The sequence below is a fragment of the Streptopelia decaocto genome, assembly GCF_964273445.1.
Source record: "Streptopelia decaocto genome assembly, chromosome: 1".
Taxonomy (NCBI): domain Eukaryota; kingdom Metazoa; phylum Chordata; class Aves; order Columbiformes; family Columbidae; genus Streptopelia; species Streptopelia decaocto.
In genome coordinates this window covers 9,664,474-9,679,418 of record NC_138663.1, presented here as the reverse complement: position 1 = coordinate 9,679,418, position 14,945 = coordinate 9,664,474, and the positions used below count along the sequence as shown (strand labels likewise).

Sequence of the window (14,945 nt, the reverse complement as noted above, 5' to 3'; positions counted from 1 at the left end):
CACTACACTGCTTTCCACCTGTCCTATGTTTTCTGAAGACAAAGATGTCAGGGTTTGTTTTTTTTTTCCTCTTTTTTTTTTTTTTATTTTTTTTTCTTCTCAATTAGTAACACTTTAAAAGACCTGCTTATTAATTGACAGCAAGTTCACTTAGGAACAACTTAAGGTTGAAACCTAAGACCCATCCAAACTGTTTCTTACACTAGAGCTGGCTGAAGAATAGCCTGGCTGAAAAACAACCAACCCAGTGTAATAAATAAATACAAATTTTAAAAAGAAGAAAGAGAAGCCCTGTAAGCACAGAACTCCTGAAGCTTAGCTCATGCCACTAGTGTGTTTTCAACAAATAAGAAATAAAGATGTACATCTCCTGAGAGTTGTTTTTCCTGGGTTGTCTGATACAAGATGGGCAGCCACTCCTAGTGAAAATCTATTAATTGTTGTGTGTGGTGTAGATGTGTTTTCATTAAATGTCATACTGTGTATAAATCTCCTCCCTTGCTTTTTTCTGCCTGGAAAATCTTGTTGCTGGTTATGATGGAGTTGTTTACTGGGAAAGAGTTCTCTGATGCTGATCACAGCACAGCAGGAAGTTTTAGCTCCCTTGGGCTACTCAAATTCTTCTCAGTTGCTCCCTAAAATACTGTTTATCAGCTGAGCATTGCTGGAGCACATCATTTCTGAGTAATCGTCTTTCACTTCTCCACCCATGACCTCAGAGCTGGCTGCATTACTAGATTATATGATACATTATATGTAATAATAAATGCCTTATAAATTCTACAGTCTAGATTAAATCTCTCTTTAACAGTTCTGTGTCCCAGTTAGTAGATAAGATGGAGGGAAGAAGAGCAAATAGGATCACAATATCTATTAATTAATCATTCTCAGGCATTAACATGAATAAACAGGAGAGATTAATGAATTTCACAGGCTACTGTATTTCAGCAATCCATATCGGCCTCTATTAGTTTTAAATATCTTCTGATGACAAGCTTACAGTCATATCACAATGCTTGCCTGTGGGATATGAGTAACTAAGATGCAGAATATGAAGGAAAATTCTTTCTCTTCCCCAGCCATAGGAATTTGATCTCAGTAAAGGTAAGTGATACATGTGTGCAAATGCTCTAAAGTGCTTCCATTGCTTAGAGCCCTGCAATCCATATGTCTTTGCAAATCTGTCACTTGCCAAAATATGTAGACCTGACTCTCCACATGCCTGAAAGGAGATGACTAAGGCTGTTCTCCATTTCCCATTTCTTTCATATTTGGAAGGAATGATCTCTGCAGTGACCATCCCAAAAGGACATTTGTCATATATTGCTTAATACTTCTCATATTTCTTAGTAAAGAACCACCTAGAACAGCTACAAGAGGGAGAGAAAAAGTTGTCTCATGTCTGAAATGCCCAAATGGGAATGAGCCCTGCCTGATGCCTTGTACAGTCATTTGTTTCACTGCATCATAAGGAAAACATCTGCAAAATGTTCCAGATTGAAATGACAGCATTGCACACTGATTTCTTACTGACACCAGTGACAACACAAGCTGCAAAGTGGTGAAGAATCAGGTTTTGTTATTTATTTTCTAACTATTGAAAAGAGCTTGGAAATAAAGCCCTGAACATGGCCACTGATAAGATTAAAACTGAAACATGACCTAATAAAATTTGTCAAGCAAACATTAACAGAGAACTGATTAAACTATAGCCAAATTAATCATTGTTCTCATTCCATAAAAGCAAAACAATCCAAACTTATGGGTTGAAATTGCCTCTCACATATAGACATATGTAATATCATGAAAGATATTACACTGGAAAATATAAGTGCAAAAAACATGTTTTACCAATGGTTTTCAAGCTTAGAGCAAGCTGTTGATTTGAATCACTGCATCTCTATTGCCAGGCTAATATAAACAACATTCTCACAATGCACAGAAACAAAGTTAGTTACAGGGATGGTCTCTAACGAGTACATGTTCACCACTCAGTTTATTGTGTCTATTTACTGGTTTAATGAAAATTAAATACTATTTTCCCATCTGGTGATCAAATGAATATGCAGCAAACTCCCTTTCTGGGTTAATGTTTCACTGCTGAGTAGTAGAAGCTGGAATAGTGACTGTTTTAATTTTTTTTTACAAAAGTATCTCAGTGGACTTGGCTCACAAGGGCATGATTGTTGCTTACTTGAATAATCTCCAGCAGCAGGCCTATGGCATAAAGACTTTAAATGAAAAAAAAAAAAAAAAAAGTCATTCTGCTCTGGTAACATATATTTGCATTTATACAGCATATTTAGATTTCTTAGCCTCAAGTCACATATGTGGTGAATGTGCCGTCATTCCTCAAATCCATCATGGTGCAAGCATGCATCAGTCTGGAACCACTTGGTCAACACCCAGAATTGCCTTGGCGGCCAGTCACAGACATTTTTGTAATGATGCACGATGCCTAAATTGACAGAAAAAGAACTCCTCAACTGCATACAAAACAGATACATCTAATGACACCTTTGAAGGAATTTAAAGGCTACATATATATAATTGTCTAATTCTCATATACAGTAAAAAACCAAATGTCACGTCATTTTCCCCTAGATAGGAGCAAGTCCTTTCACGTGCTGGAAAATATCCATTACAATTTACATGGGTATTGTGTGAAGTCTCAAATAAATTTATGGGATAAAGAAATATTGCATGAATACAGCAATTTACTTAATTCCTAAAGTCTTCTGAGTTTAAAAGATCCAATTGACCCCAGATGTATTTGTATGAAGGCAAAGAGAATAGTTCCAGTCTACTACCAATCTCTAGTACTTTTTGCAAGAAGCAAGTTATGTTTTGTTTAATTGCATCTCAACATGGACAATGGTGATTTGTTGTGCATGCCATGTAGCTCTTATTGCTATAAAATGAATTTTATTTGGCCTGGAGGAAAATGTCATATTCATGGCACAGTAGGGGCTTTCCAAAAGGATATGGATTACTGGGAACAGAGAAAATATTATTTCATGTTGGCACAATATTGCATCAAAATCTTGGTTCTCTTTCTGAGTCACCCCCAAAACCACCTTGTTCTTCACCACATATTTTGGGGTTACATACTTCTGTTCCTCTTTTAGGATTGAACTGTTCTCTAGGAGGGTATTACAGTCTAGGAAGGTGACTCTGGGAAGCAAATCTTTTCAAATATTGCTCCACAAATTGATGAAAAGTCAGCTGCAGGTTCTAAGATATTTCAGGGCATTTTCACTTTGAGCTTCAGGCACTTCTATGGACCTGCTCAGCAATCAGCAAGCTTAACATTTCCCACATCTTTATTTACAAATACTTATTGATACATGTTAAATCTGTCAGCATTTTACAACCCAGAAAAATCATAATTAAAGCAGGTCCTTCGTGCACTATGCTTCTCAAGTCTTCATTACAGACAATGGTAACTAAGAAATAATTCTCTCTGTGCAGTGTTGTGAAGATATATTTTACACTTTTCATTGGGAAGGGACAGATTATCTTATCTTCAGACAACCTTTGCAATATCTACTCCAATCATAAAGATAAGAAAAAAATCATGCTGTTGGATCTGATTCTCTTTCATATCAGTGAGGCTCACTTGAAAGGATGTGCTTCTGCAATAAGACTAGTGCAGATTATTTCATTAATTTATTTCAGAAATGGGAATACAATCAATCTACAGTGCTGTCTTTGTGTTTTTAATCTGTAAAAATGGTAATACTGTAAAACAAACTAGGCAGGTACTTACCACCAAAAATACACCCAATAAAGCATTAACTAAACAATTCTCACTTATGTGTATAGAAGTGCATAGAAGTGCATTTCAACAGAAAGTAAATTTGACTAGTGAAACAGCTGCACAAATAACTTGTAAAGTGTTATTATTGCAGAGATGATTAAAAGGTGTTCTGTGACTTCATGTTATTGGTGAAAAAATGCAAAGGCCCAATTCACAAACTTCACAGATCCAAACCAAATAATTAACTTTAGAAAACCCTACTGAAAATGTATCTGAGTGAAAGATTTGTTTTTCTGAAGAAGACCTAAGATTGTGGATTTGTACACGTTCCCTTTTCCTAAGTAGTTTATCTTTCTTGCAAAACTGCCAAAGTAAGCAAACTCACTGTTGCTTCCAAGGCAAAATTAAATCACCATTTTTTTTCCCAAAGTGATATGGTGGATATTTAAAGAATATGCACTACAAATGTAATTAAATATAAATGATTGGCAAGCATATGAGCATTGGTAATGCGTAGATAATTGTTGACATCTCATCACACATACCTGTCCATTACAAATGTTTGGCACATTGATAGACTTAAATAGTACCAAATCTCCTCTTTAAATGAAAGGCAAAACTTGCAGACAATGGACTCATCATCTCTATTTTCTCATTTCCAATTGTCAGAACCAAACTTACCCTTTTTTCCTCCTCACCTCTCACAGATCCTCAGTCTGTGCAATGAGTAAATAATCTGAGTCATTTGATTCAGTCTTACTTCAAATTCCCTTCAAAGTACCCCAATAGTGAGGGAATATTTCTCTCTAAGACTATATGGCTTTTTCCTTATATACCCAGCTTTCAATTCAGACTTTATATTCTTCAGAGTGGCGCAAAAATGGTTAGAGTATTTTCAAGCACCTATACCTGCAATTTTCAACTAACTGCATCTTGACAAACTTCTGACAACACGATATTCTCTGGAGATGCACACAGAACCATGAGGACAGTCAGACAGAGGAGCTCTTTGCTAAATCTTGTAGCCCATATATCTGTGGGCTGATAAAACAACAGCAGGTTGTGCTATTACCTCCACCCATACTATCTGGCACCAGATGTACAGAACATGACACATTTTTAAATTCTTACTCGCTTTTTCCTCTGTTGATGAAATTCCAGCCTTAGGAAGTGAGATAAGTGGACTTTGTTTCACACTTGGAGCGAAAGGGAATTTTGTTGTGGACTTCAGTGTCCAGGATTTAAACCTGCAATGAAGTTTTCTTAATTAAATCTATAGTATAATTGGCTACAGAAACCTGGGTTTGGCTCAGCAGCTGGTCTGACACTACTGATAGGTGCTGTCAGATCTCTCCGGGCGTCTGACTCACTCTGTTCAGAACTGCTTTCTCAGGCTGCATGTCCGACACCAGGACCAGCTGTTATATATGAAACATATTGGTTTTTAAATGGTCAGATATCTTAATAATGCCTTCACATTTTTCTCACCATGTTCAAATGTATTTGCTAGCTTCCTAATGAGGGTAATATTCCTAACAAAGTAGATAAGGTTTTCATGCTAAAAGATGAGAGACCTTGAATTCAGTGGCATGAACGACTCTTGTAACAAGTGTGGGATGGCATGGGCCTGAAAACCACATTAATATCAATACTAACAGGCTTAGGAAAGATACAAAACAGCATGAGCTATTCTTGAAGAAGACGACAGTGCAAAGGGAAGTTAATGCACAACAGATTTACTTGCTCATTTACTTCATTAGTGCCTCTGTTTTCAAGACTTAAAAGAACAGCGCACAAACAGAAAAATCCAGATTTGTTACCTATCATTGCTATTATTGAAAACTATTTGCAATTTCCATACTAGTGTAATCAGATACTACTTACCAGTTTTAAACAGTGCCTGTGAGCAACACAGATTTGTATGGAAACATTCAATAGTTGTAAATCCCACCCTTCCCCACCCTCTGCATGCTCCACAGGCACACGCCCTGCTTGTATTTGCATCAAGACTTGTAGCCTGACTCTCAGATTAACCACTGGGACTTGCAATGATTTTATCAGCTGAAGATCTAACCCTGAGCGTACAGCAAGGAGACATTGCGTCCGTTCTCCTCTCTAACTCCAAGCATTGGACCAGAGCCCACACAAGCTGTATGGTCAGGCTGTAAAGCTAAATAAGATACAGAGATAAAGTCCTAAATACTAATAGCATATGTCCTTGCCAAAGAGACTGACGAGAGCTGGAGCTGGTGCAAGAGAATGGGCAGGTCCATACATCTGGGAGCAGATGAGGGGGAAAGAAGTGGATATGAGTGTTTGGGGAGAAGGAAGCAGGGAGGGAGATGCCCTCCTTCCAGAAGCAATACGCAGTTATGTTGGCTCAGCTGAGAAACCACCATCTGAGAGAGCCTGTAAAATCTTTTAAGTGCTGATGGTCATTCAACGCCCTTCCCACAGCCCCCTGAGAGCAAGGAAAGTTCCTCATAACTAGCTTCGAAAACCTCTTCTGGTTTCTCAACTCAACCATGTCAGGCCCAAATGGACAAAGAAGCAGAGCAGATATAGTAAAGGAAGTGAAACCAGGTCTGGGAAACAATAACCAGCTCACCAGAGTGACCTGCTACCCAGGGAGCAAAGGTGGCATTTGGCAGGGCTGAAGGGGCTGTGGTGGGAGAAGTGCTTGAACAGGAAAGCAGGCGAAGGGCAGGGAACTCGGCGAGCAGATTTACCTGCCAGTGGAACAGATATTTCCTCTGCTGGCAGCAAACCAGCTTTAGGAGGTTCCTGCTTGCTCTCCCCACATGTAACCGCTTGTTCCTGTCCCCACAGGGGGATTCCCTCTCTGACATGGGCCAGATAATCTTTCTTTTCTGTGCTCTGAATGAGGAACAAGAACTTTTTATAATGACAGTGAAGGAATTAATATTTTAGCTGTTTCTACTGTCAGAGCTGCTGATTGAGCTCACAAGGCAAAATTAACAGCCCTACTCCGAATTGCTACAGAAGAGCAGCACAGAGATGCAGTTGCTGTAGGGAAGCACTGTTTAAATCACTTAGTCATTATCTGGGGTAGATGCACAGGATGGATATTTTCTAATAAAATGTGGTTTAGATTAAGAGGATTACTTTTTTCAGAAAACTTTAAAGATTTTTCTCCTTATACTCTTTTTCCAACAAGCTTCTTTTATTACTGGCAGTAATGAAAATAAAGCCAATTCACATTATAACACCTTAGACTAGCATAATGTTCTCCCACGGCAGAGTAAAATATCAGTTATACTTTCTGACATTGACAGGAGTTAATTTTTATGAAGCTATTAAAACTAGAGGTCACTGTATATCTACATTAATTCCCTTATATGTTTGCTATTTGTGTTGGAGTTGTGCCTAACAACTTGTCAGATTCAGAGTCCCATGTGCAGATGTGCAGGTGGACCCAATATCTGCCTTGTAGTCTGAGGCAACATTGCAATAGGACCTGACTAACTAAAAATGACATGGCAAGCAATGTAAGAGAAGTGTCTCTGCACAAAGTAATCATGTGCACCACCGTATTATCTCCTGTCAATCATTAGTATGTAGGCATAAGCTATTATTTAACATTGGAGGGTCAGGAGGTTGATATTTTTTATTATCAATATTTACATGTATTTATCCATGACACCAATGGGTGTCATATAGACTGTTGTTATGATACATATCTAGTGAGAAATATTTTACAAAGAAATCAAGGTTGCATAGATGATGCAGAGGGAGTTATGAAGTAATCCCAAAGCAGCCAGGTAACTCTATGGTACAACACAGCATACTTCTCTAGGACAGCCACAATTTAGATCACAGAGGAGAATGACTGGTTTCTTGACTTAGTAGGAAAAATGTTACCTTTGTCACTCCCACCCTTGTCTAAATGTCTCTGCTAACCACAGCTAAGGCAATCCCTCTGACGTCTCTGACAGTGCCCTGGTGTGATAAAGGAAATTTTGTCCCTGTTTCTTTCTGCTGTCTCTTTGTGTATTTATCTCCAAAGGATTTTGACTACAGAACAGACCTCCCCTGCACCCCTCAGCCCTTCTTTGAGAAACTTCTCTATAAATGGAACAGCAGAAACAGGGAGGGAGGAAAGGGAAATGGGATGTGACTCGTGGACCTGCGCTGCAACCACAGATGGCCACTGTTAGACAAATTGACGTCAAGAGGATCATGCCCTCAAATTAGTGCATAGAAAGAGAACAAGGTTGGAACATTTGAAACTACTCACAATTGGGCTTGCTTTACAAATGTCTTTAGTATAAGTGCAATTAGACAAATATTTCTGAAAGTACCCTCTTCGAAGCTGATGCCACTGATCATGTGTCTTCCCCACATTCTTCTCCTAGACAAGCAGTTTTCAGTGTTGTCTCATCCTTCCCAAAGTCTTATTCTTCTGTTTTTATCTCTCATCTTCTGAGATTTAATCAAGTGAACACTCAGCAGAATAGTTTGGTATTCTGTGAACACAAGTCTTTTTTTATCCAATTGAGGCCCTTTTGTGATCATGAAAAAAACTGTTGTGAGCTACAGGCTGTTTACACTGTTAAGAGGTTGATACGGGTCAGTTCTCTAAGGTTATTCTTAGTTCAACTGCAAAGTAAACTGTTGATGTCACTGACTGGAGGCTGCTCTCCAGGACATTATATATATGATAATTATATGACAGAAAATGCAACATATAGTTGGATCTGACCTCCAAGTTCACTAGTTTAAAAAAGGAAAAAAGTGTCTGTAAGAAACTTGCTGTTTTCCAGTTACTAAAATGTAATAAAGCCCTTCAAGTTTATACTTAGTCTACAACATATACAAGAGTCTTTCCTCACATGGACAGTAATGCCCATCCATCTTCAGCCAAGGGTACATATTAAGTCCCAGTGTTCACTGCCTCCAGAAAGCATTTTTGAGACAAAACAGAGAAAGTCTTTTCCATAACTAGACAATCATTTGAAACAGGGATCTTAACTCCCATATAAACATTTAATGCTACTCTACAAAGGAATCTGAGACAGATTTTTCTGAGAAGTCACAAATCATCAAAAATGAATTAAACAACTAATAAGGGATTCAGAAAAAGCAGCACTTCTTCAGTCAGCACATTTTCCTTGTTCTTCATGGACATTCAGAATTACAGCTGCTGAAATTAATATAAAAGAATGTTTTTATTGATTTTTCTTCCTCTTCCTGTAGAGCAATCATAGCTGCAGAAAAGCAAGCTCATTTCTAGGCTTATTTGTATATCACCAGTTTACAATGTTCCCAACATTCATAGCTGCGCAACACCCTCACTGTGGTACTGGGATTACTGCAATATCACAGTTTAAATGAGGCTCATGGAGCTATACAATTGTAACTATATTTTATATGCATAGTTAAACAATGCATGTCATGGAAATAAACCAGCTTTACTAAAGCAGAACAAACTAACTGCTCTGATGCAACAGGTTAAGCATCTCTTCAGTTATAAAATTAAACATGTTTAAAGCAAAAATTATTTAGAAAACAGGATGCTTGATATTGTAAAGCAGCATGTTCAAAGGATCCTTTTTAAGACATTAAGGAAATGTACTAATCCAGTCAAATTTACAAAAGAATTCCTGGCACCAAAGTGTTATCCTCTACTTTCTCTTTATCATGTTGTAAGAGTCGACCACTCTTAGGGGAAGAAAATCACGCATGCAAAACACTGCATGAAGCTAAACAATTCTTAGACGTGGTTAATTTGCATGTGGAGCTGATGATTTAGCATTGTCATCCTTCAACAGATGAGACAGAAGTGGATGTCTTTAGTTCACTTACTTAGGATGAAAAAAACAAGCAATGGAAATTCAATCCTGCTTCAATTTACTTCAGTGGCCAAACTCTTGCCATGGCTTTAGTGGGAGTGAGAATGTAACTTAATTCATTCAATGTGAAGAAGGAAAAAAATCAGCTGTGAATAATATTTTTGTTTATTAAATTTACATCACTGCCATAGTTATTTTTAACAGCATTAAGTGAATCCTGTTTTAAAATCCAAAGGTTGCCTTCAGTCTTGACTTTTCCTATGTGCTGTGTCACAATCCAGGATTCTGGTCCTCTGACCAAACCAGCACCGGTCACAGCAGGTGCGACTTGGATTTGAGACATGGCCACATCCCTGCATGGGAATGATATGTATTTGTGGATGTCAACATGGACATGTCACCAGTGGCAATGTCCAAATCTGGACTGGCCAAGAAAGCAGGGTGCACACTTTTGTAATATAAATGTATTCTTTGAATGCACAGACGACTTCTAAGCTGTCCATGAAAAGCAAGAAAGGAAAACAAATGATTAGACCTAAATTTGCAGTCGGGAGTCTGCGTTCCTACTGGAAATTTTTAGGACAGCCACAAATAGAAGAGATTGATTTTTATTCTTTTTTTTTTTTCCTAGAAGGCAATAAATTTCCTGGTCTGATTATTTTCTGCCACTGCCTATAAAATAAAACCTAGAAACACACACAAAAATCTCTATAAATGTACCTGTCAATAAATTGGCAAAGACTGCTACCCAAAAGTTAGACAGAAATAAGACTCTCTAGACTGCATGAATTAAACACCTTTATATGTATGAATTGTGACACAGGCCATTCTGTTCTTCAGTAATGGAACTGATGCTGTCCTGTAAATGACATTATTGAATGAGACTGGTATGCAAAAACCTTCTGTATTTGCTGTAGAAGTTGGAATGAGGATGTTAAATGAGGTAGCAGGCAATGAGGATGTGCTGCTTAGGGAAGCTGAATGCTACTTCTGTGGTTGAGGAGTTCTGCAGTTTGGGTGATGGTCCCAGGGTATCTCCAGCTACATGGAAATGAATGATAAATGTACACTGTTGCTCTGAGATTGAATGTACTGTTATTCAAAGACTATTAAAATATAGAATGTTACTCAAAGTCTATTAAAATATGGAATATTATTCAACAATCAGTCCCTAGCTTTCTAAAGATCATAATATTCTATCAGAAGACAGTTTGTTTACCTTCTAATGTTAAAGCTATAACATAATAACAAAAACACCTCAGAATCTTGTAAAAGAATATAAGAGATATAGATTAATTAAGGTCTATGTAGTGAGAGAACCCCAGATGCATCATGAGAGCAGTGGCAGTTTCTGGGATTTGAATGACATGTACCAATACCTAAAAGCTGAAGTCTAAGTGAAGAACATAAAAAGAAATATTGAAGAATTATTCAATTAATGAATTGGGGAAAATGTGGGAATATAGGATGAAGTATGCAATTAAAGAACATAGTGTATTATGTTGACACAGTTGGAGCATATATGACTTTGCCTGTGTACGACAAGATATTTTAACTGACTTGTGTTTGTTTGTACTTTTATGTGTGTATGATTTTTTAGAGCACCTTTTTAGAAGTGGGGCAAATAATAAAGGGAATCTATCATATGACATCGTGTTGATACTCACATCATTCACTAGAATATCTATAGCTTACCATTTCTGGCATGAATTTCACCCCCTTAAAACTGTCTCACAGAAGATGAAATTCCATAACTGCTCTGCAGACAAGCTCTAAAATTTTAACTGCTGTCAGAACACAGAGGACTTGTGACGCACGATGGTTTATTGAAGCACTCTTGCAGTTATAGACACTTTTTTTAGCTACCCCACCCTGCTTCTTCTCCATCTTCCTCTATCCACCACTGACTTCTTTCTTTCTGTCTCAATTTTATCATTCTTTGTGTTCTTTTAATACCGTTCCCTCTTCTTTCTCTCTACTTGTCTGCTACACCTCTTCACCCTCAACTTTCAGCACTTGGCATTCACTTTCTTCTCCTTCTGCTAGGGCATGGGAAGAAGCAGTTTCCTAGTACTCAGCTGAGATGTCCTGGGCTGCAGCTGTGAGATGAAGCAATTGCAGGGGAAGGTCCTGCTCGCTTCCAGCTCTCCTGCCCAAGGAAATGCTCAGCCCTTCTGTGAATATGGACCTGTACTGTCCTATAAACGCATTGCAGTTCGAAAGGGATGAAACCTTCCCATGAAAGACAACATCACTAGCAGCCAAATGAACACACATGTGTGACCAGGTTTTCAGAGCTGCCTGATGTAGCCATTTTTTGTTAGTTTTCCATAAAGAAGTAAATCATTCTCCTTGTGGTATTTCAAGCCTTAATTCCAAAGAATGGAGACACCAGGACTTGACAATGATGTGACTGCAACAATGTGATGAGAACTGTCAAGACAGATCATTCCTCCTACTTCTTTTTCTGAGGAACCTTGGAGTTAATTTGGATGGAATACTTGGCAGGGTGGGAGGGGGCAGGAAGGAAAGTAAGCTTAATTCTGCCAACAGGACATCTAACGTGCTACTATCAAAAAAAAAAGACATGATTTAATTATGACAAGCACTACCTGCACCATTTATAATGTGAAAGTGTGAAAACAAAGTAGTATTTTTTTTTCTTGTTCCCTGGGGAAAAATAAAAATATACCCTCTTAAAAAAAAAAAAAAAAAAAAGAGTGAAGAGGAGGCACAATAAAGTCTGATAATTTCTCTTTTCTTTGATTTTCCAGTTTCATCACAGCTCTCCAAATTAAGATTTATGTGCCATTTTGTATCTGTTGTTGCTTCCCCACCCCCCCCGCCCCTCCGCCCCGGGATATAGGTGGGTAAGTTTGGATAGGAAACTCTATCCCTCAAGCCAAATTGAAAGGTTTATAAAGTTGCTAATAAAAGTTTGGGTCAGTGCCTAAATATCAATCATCCACTCATTGTCTCTTTGAACAAGCTCAGGAATTTTCCCAACCGCTCCCAGCAGGTCTCTGTCACTATTTTAAACTAAGATTTCAGTGTTTTTTTGGTTTAGGGTTTTTTTGTTTGTTTTTCCTGTGTTGATCTCCATATTTTTTCTCTCTCCTCCTGCTTACCTGTCAAATGCAACCGTCAGAATTTTGCCAAAGGTTCTCTACTTTTGAAGCCGACAGGAATTCACTAATCATGAGTGTCAAATTCACAATAAATGCCATCACCATATGGTATATGCTACTATTGGGAATTATCTCAGAGGGCTTAGTTGTGAAAAGTCTGGCTATATGTTAGAGGGTTTTTATTGCTGACTTTCATAACTCATGTCAGGTCTTCCAGTTTATGTGTTCATTGGCTTAAGTGAGTGCAACTGTTTCCTGAATTTATAAAAATGTTGTCAAGATCCCTTGATCCTTCTTCCTCTATCTCTCTCTCACACGCACATTCAAACACATATATACACAGGGGAATACCATACACAGTTGCATAAAAATCTAACAAAAGAGAAGCTTGTAAATAAATAGTATGTCATTATGCTTACTCTATAAATTCCTGTGTGTGTTAAACTCATTATAAACATATCATAACCACTGATGAAGGCTTTACAGCCTCCTGACGCATCACTTCATCCTGAGTGTAATTCTGTAACGGAGAGGAAGACCTAAGTTTGAAAAACTAAGAGCAGGATAAAGTCCCAGAAGGGCAGGGTGCTGACATAACTGAAAAATAACTAACTGGAGAGCATTTGCTTTAGCTAAAGAAGACAATATCAAAGTGATGTCTCTCTTTGCTTCTAAGAACTCTGGATGTGTACATTCAAAGCAACAAGAAATCTACCTTCTTTAACAATTTGTCCAATAGAAAGTTAAAAATACATTTGTTTAAACCCCTCAGACTATAACATTCTCAACAGGAAGTACACATAAGACTAAGAAAGTCCTCAGAAAAGCACACTTTTGTAATCCAAAGAGGTAAAAAGAAAGAAAACAACATTTTCACATACCAGCATAGAGATAGAGAAAAAAAAAGATTACAAAAATAAATTATCAGTGCCATTAGAAACACTTGGGGCAGCTCTCTTAACTTTCCCTGATACTCTAGAAAGGTATGAGTGTCCTCCTTGTCCCATGTCATCCCCACCAGCCACACAGGCATGTCTCTAATGGGCCTCATGACATTTTAAGTAGCACTAGAAGCCTTTGTTTAGGCAATGACTTCCCCATAATTTATGCATGGTATATTCATATTCTCTTGGAGCAAATTGAAATAAGAATATAAAACCCCAGTTTTATTTCAGAAACATGTACCCCTCCACCCAAAAAAAAGACAATTTAATACTGTCTCTAGGCAGAATTCATCTATCTTTAAGGCTTCTGTCATGTGTTTCTGGGAAATGGAAGGACAACTGTGTTTCATTTTCCTGATTAATAATACAAATGAACTGCTGGCAACATCACATCAAAACAAAAGTGGCAGAATCAGAAAAACTGCTGAAAAGTTTACCTTTATAGGAAAGCTTGAGTCTCGGGATATTTTGTTTTGACGTTCCAGTGACTGGAAGGAGCAGCATAGCTAAAGATAACAGGCTGCAGGCATGTGGTACTTGGGAAGCTTTCATTGTGATCTCTTCTTCTGTATCTTCTTTTGCACTATGGTGGAATATCTCCCCGCTTTTCAAACAATCTAAATTTAATCTGGAAGCAAAAAGAAAACATCTGTAGATTTTTTTGCATTATTATATAAAAAACAAATCTGAAAGCAAGCCAGATCTATCTTTAAAGAGTAGTTCATTTAACACATTTGTTACAGAAGTATTCTGTCCTCTAGTATAAATCAAAATGTTGTAAATCTGTTTCTTTAATACTAAACTTACACACTTTGAGTTTGGAAAAATATGTAAACTTTTCAAACACCAATGTCTGGCATAGCTAAAGTTTAAGCATAAATTAAATTAATGCAGTATACATAAAAAGAACATTTGCCATTCAAAACTGACCATGAAACTCATTAGTTCATACCACTCCATGGAATATCTTAATGTTTTATAACTCTCTCTTTATCTCAGTACAACAGCTATTGTATGTTTATGCTATGACTAGAATAAACTGTAATATCTCAGATACCATGGGTGTACAAGCTGAGTTAACAGTGAGTACATACCCATCATAAACTTTCATAAATAAACTAAAAAAAAAATGGATAGAGCAAGTGGTTGTGTTTAGTTTTAATAGAGAAAAAAAAAAAAAAGTCAATGTGGCTGATGGATTTAAGTGTCCTTTTAGTGTGATATTTCCAGCAGAATAACTGCCTCAATCCACCCACCAAAATGTCCTATAAACTTTAATAAGTGGTTCATGCTGAGGTCA

The 14,945-nt window shown here is 37.5% G+C and overlaps 1 protein-coding gene across 1 annotated transcript in view; it reads right to left on the bottom strand.

Annotated features, from left to right (window-relative positions):
* The window catches only part of SEMA3D (semaphorin 3D), a 147,271-nt gene that overhangs the window by 88,704 nt on the left and 43,622 nt on the right, over positions 1 to 14,945 (bottom strand). The window contains 1 exon segment of the mRNA XM_082045235.1: positions 14,083 to 14,273. Coding sequence (XP_081901361.1) covers positions 14,083 to 14,197 — 115 coding nt within the window. The 5' untranslated portion in view covers positions 14,198 to 14,273.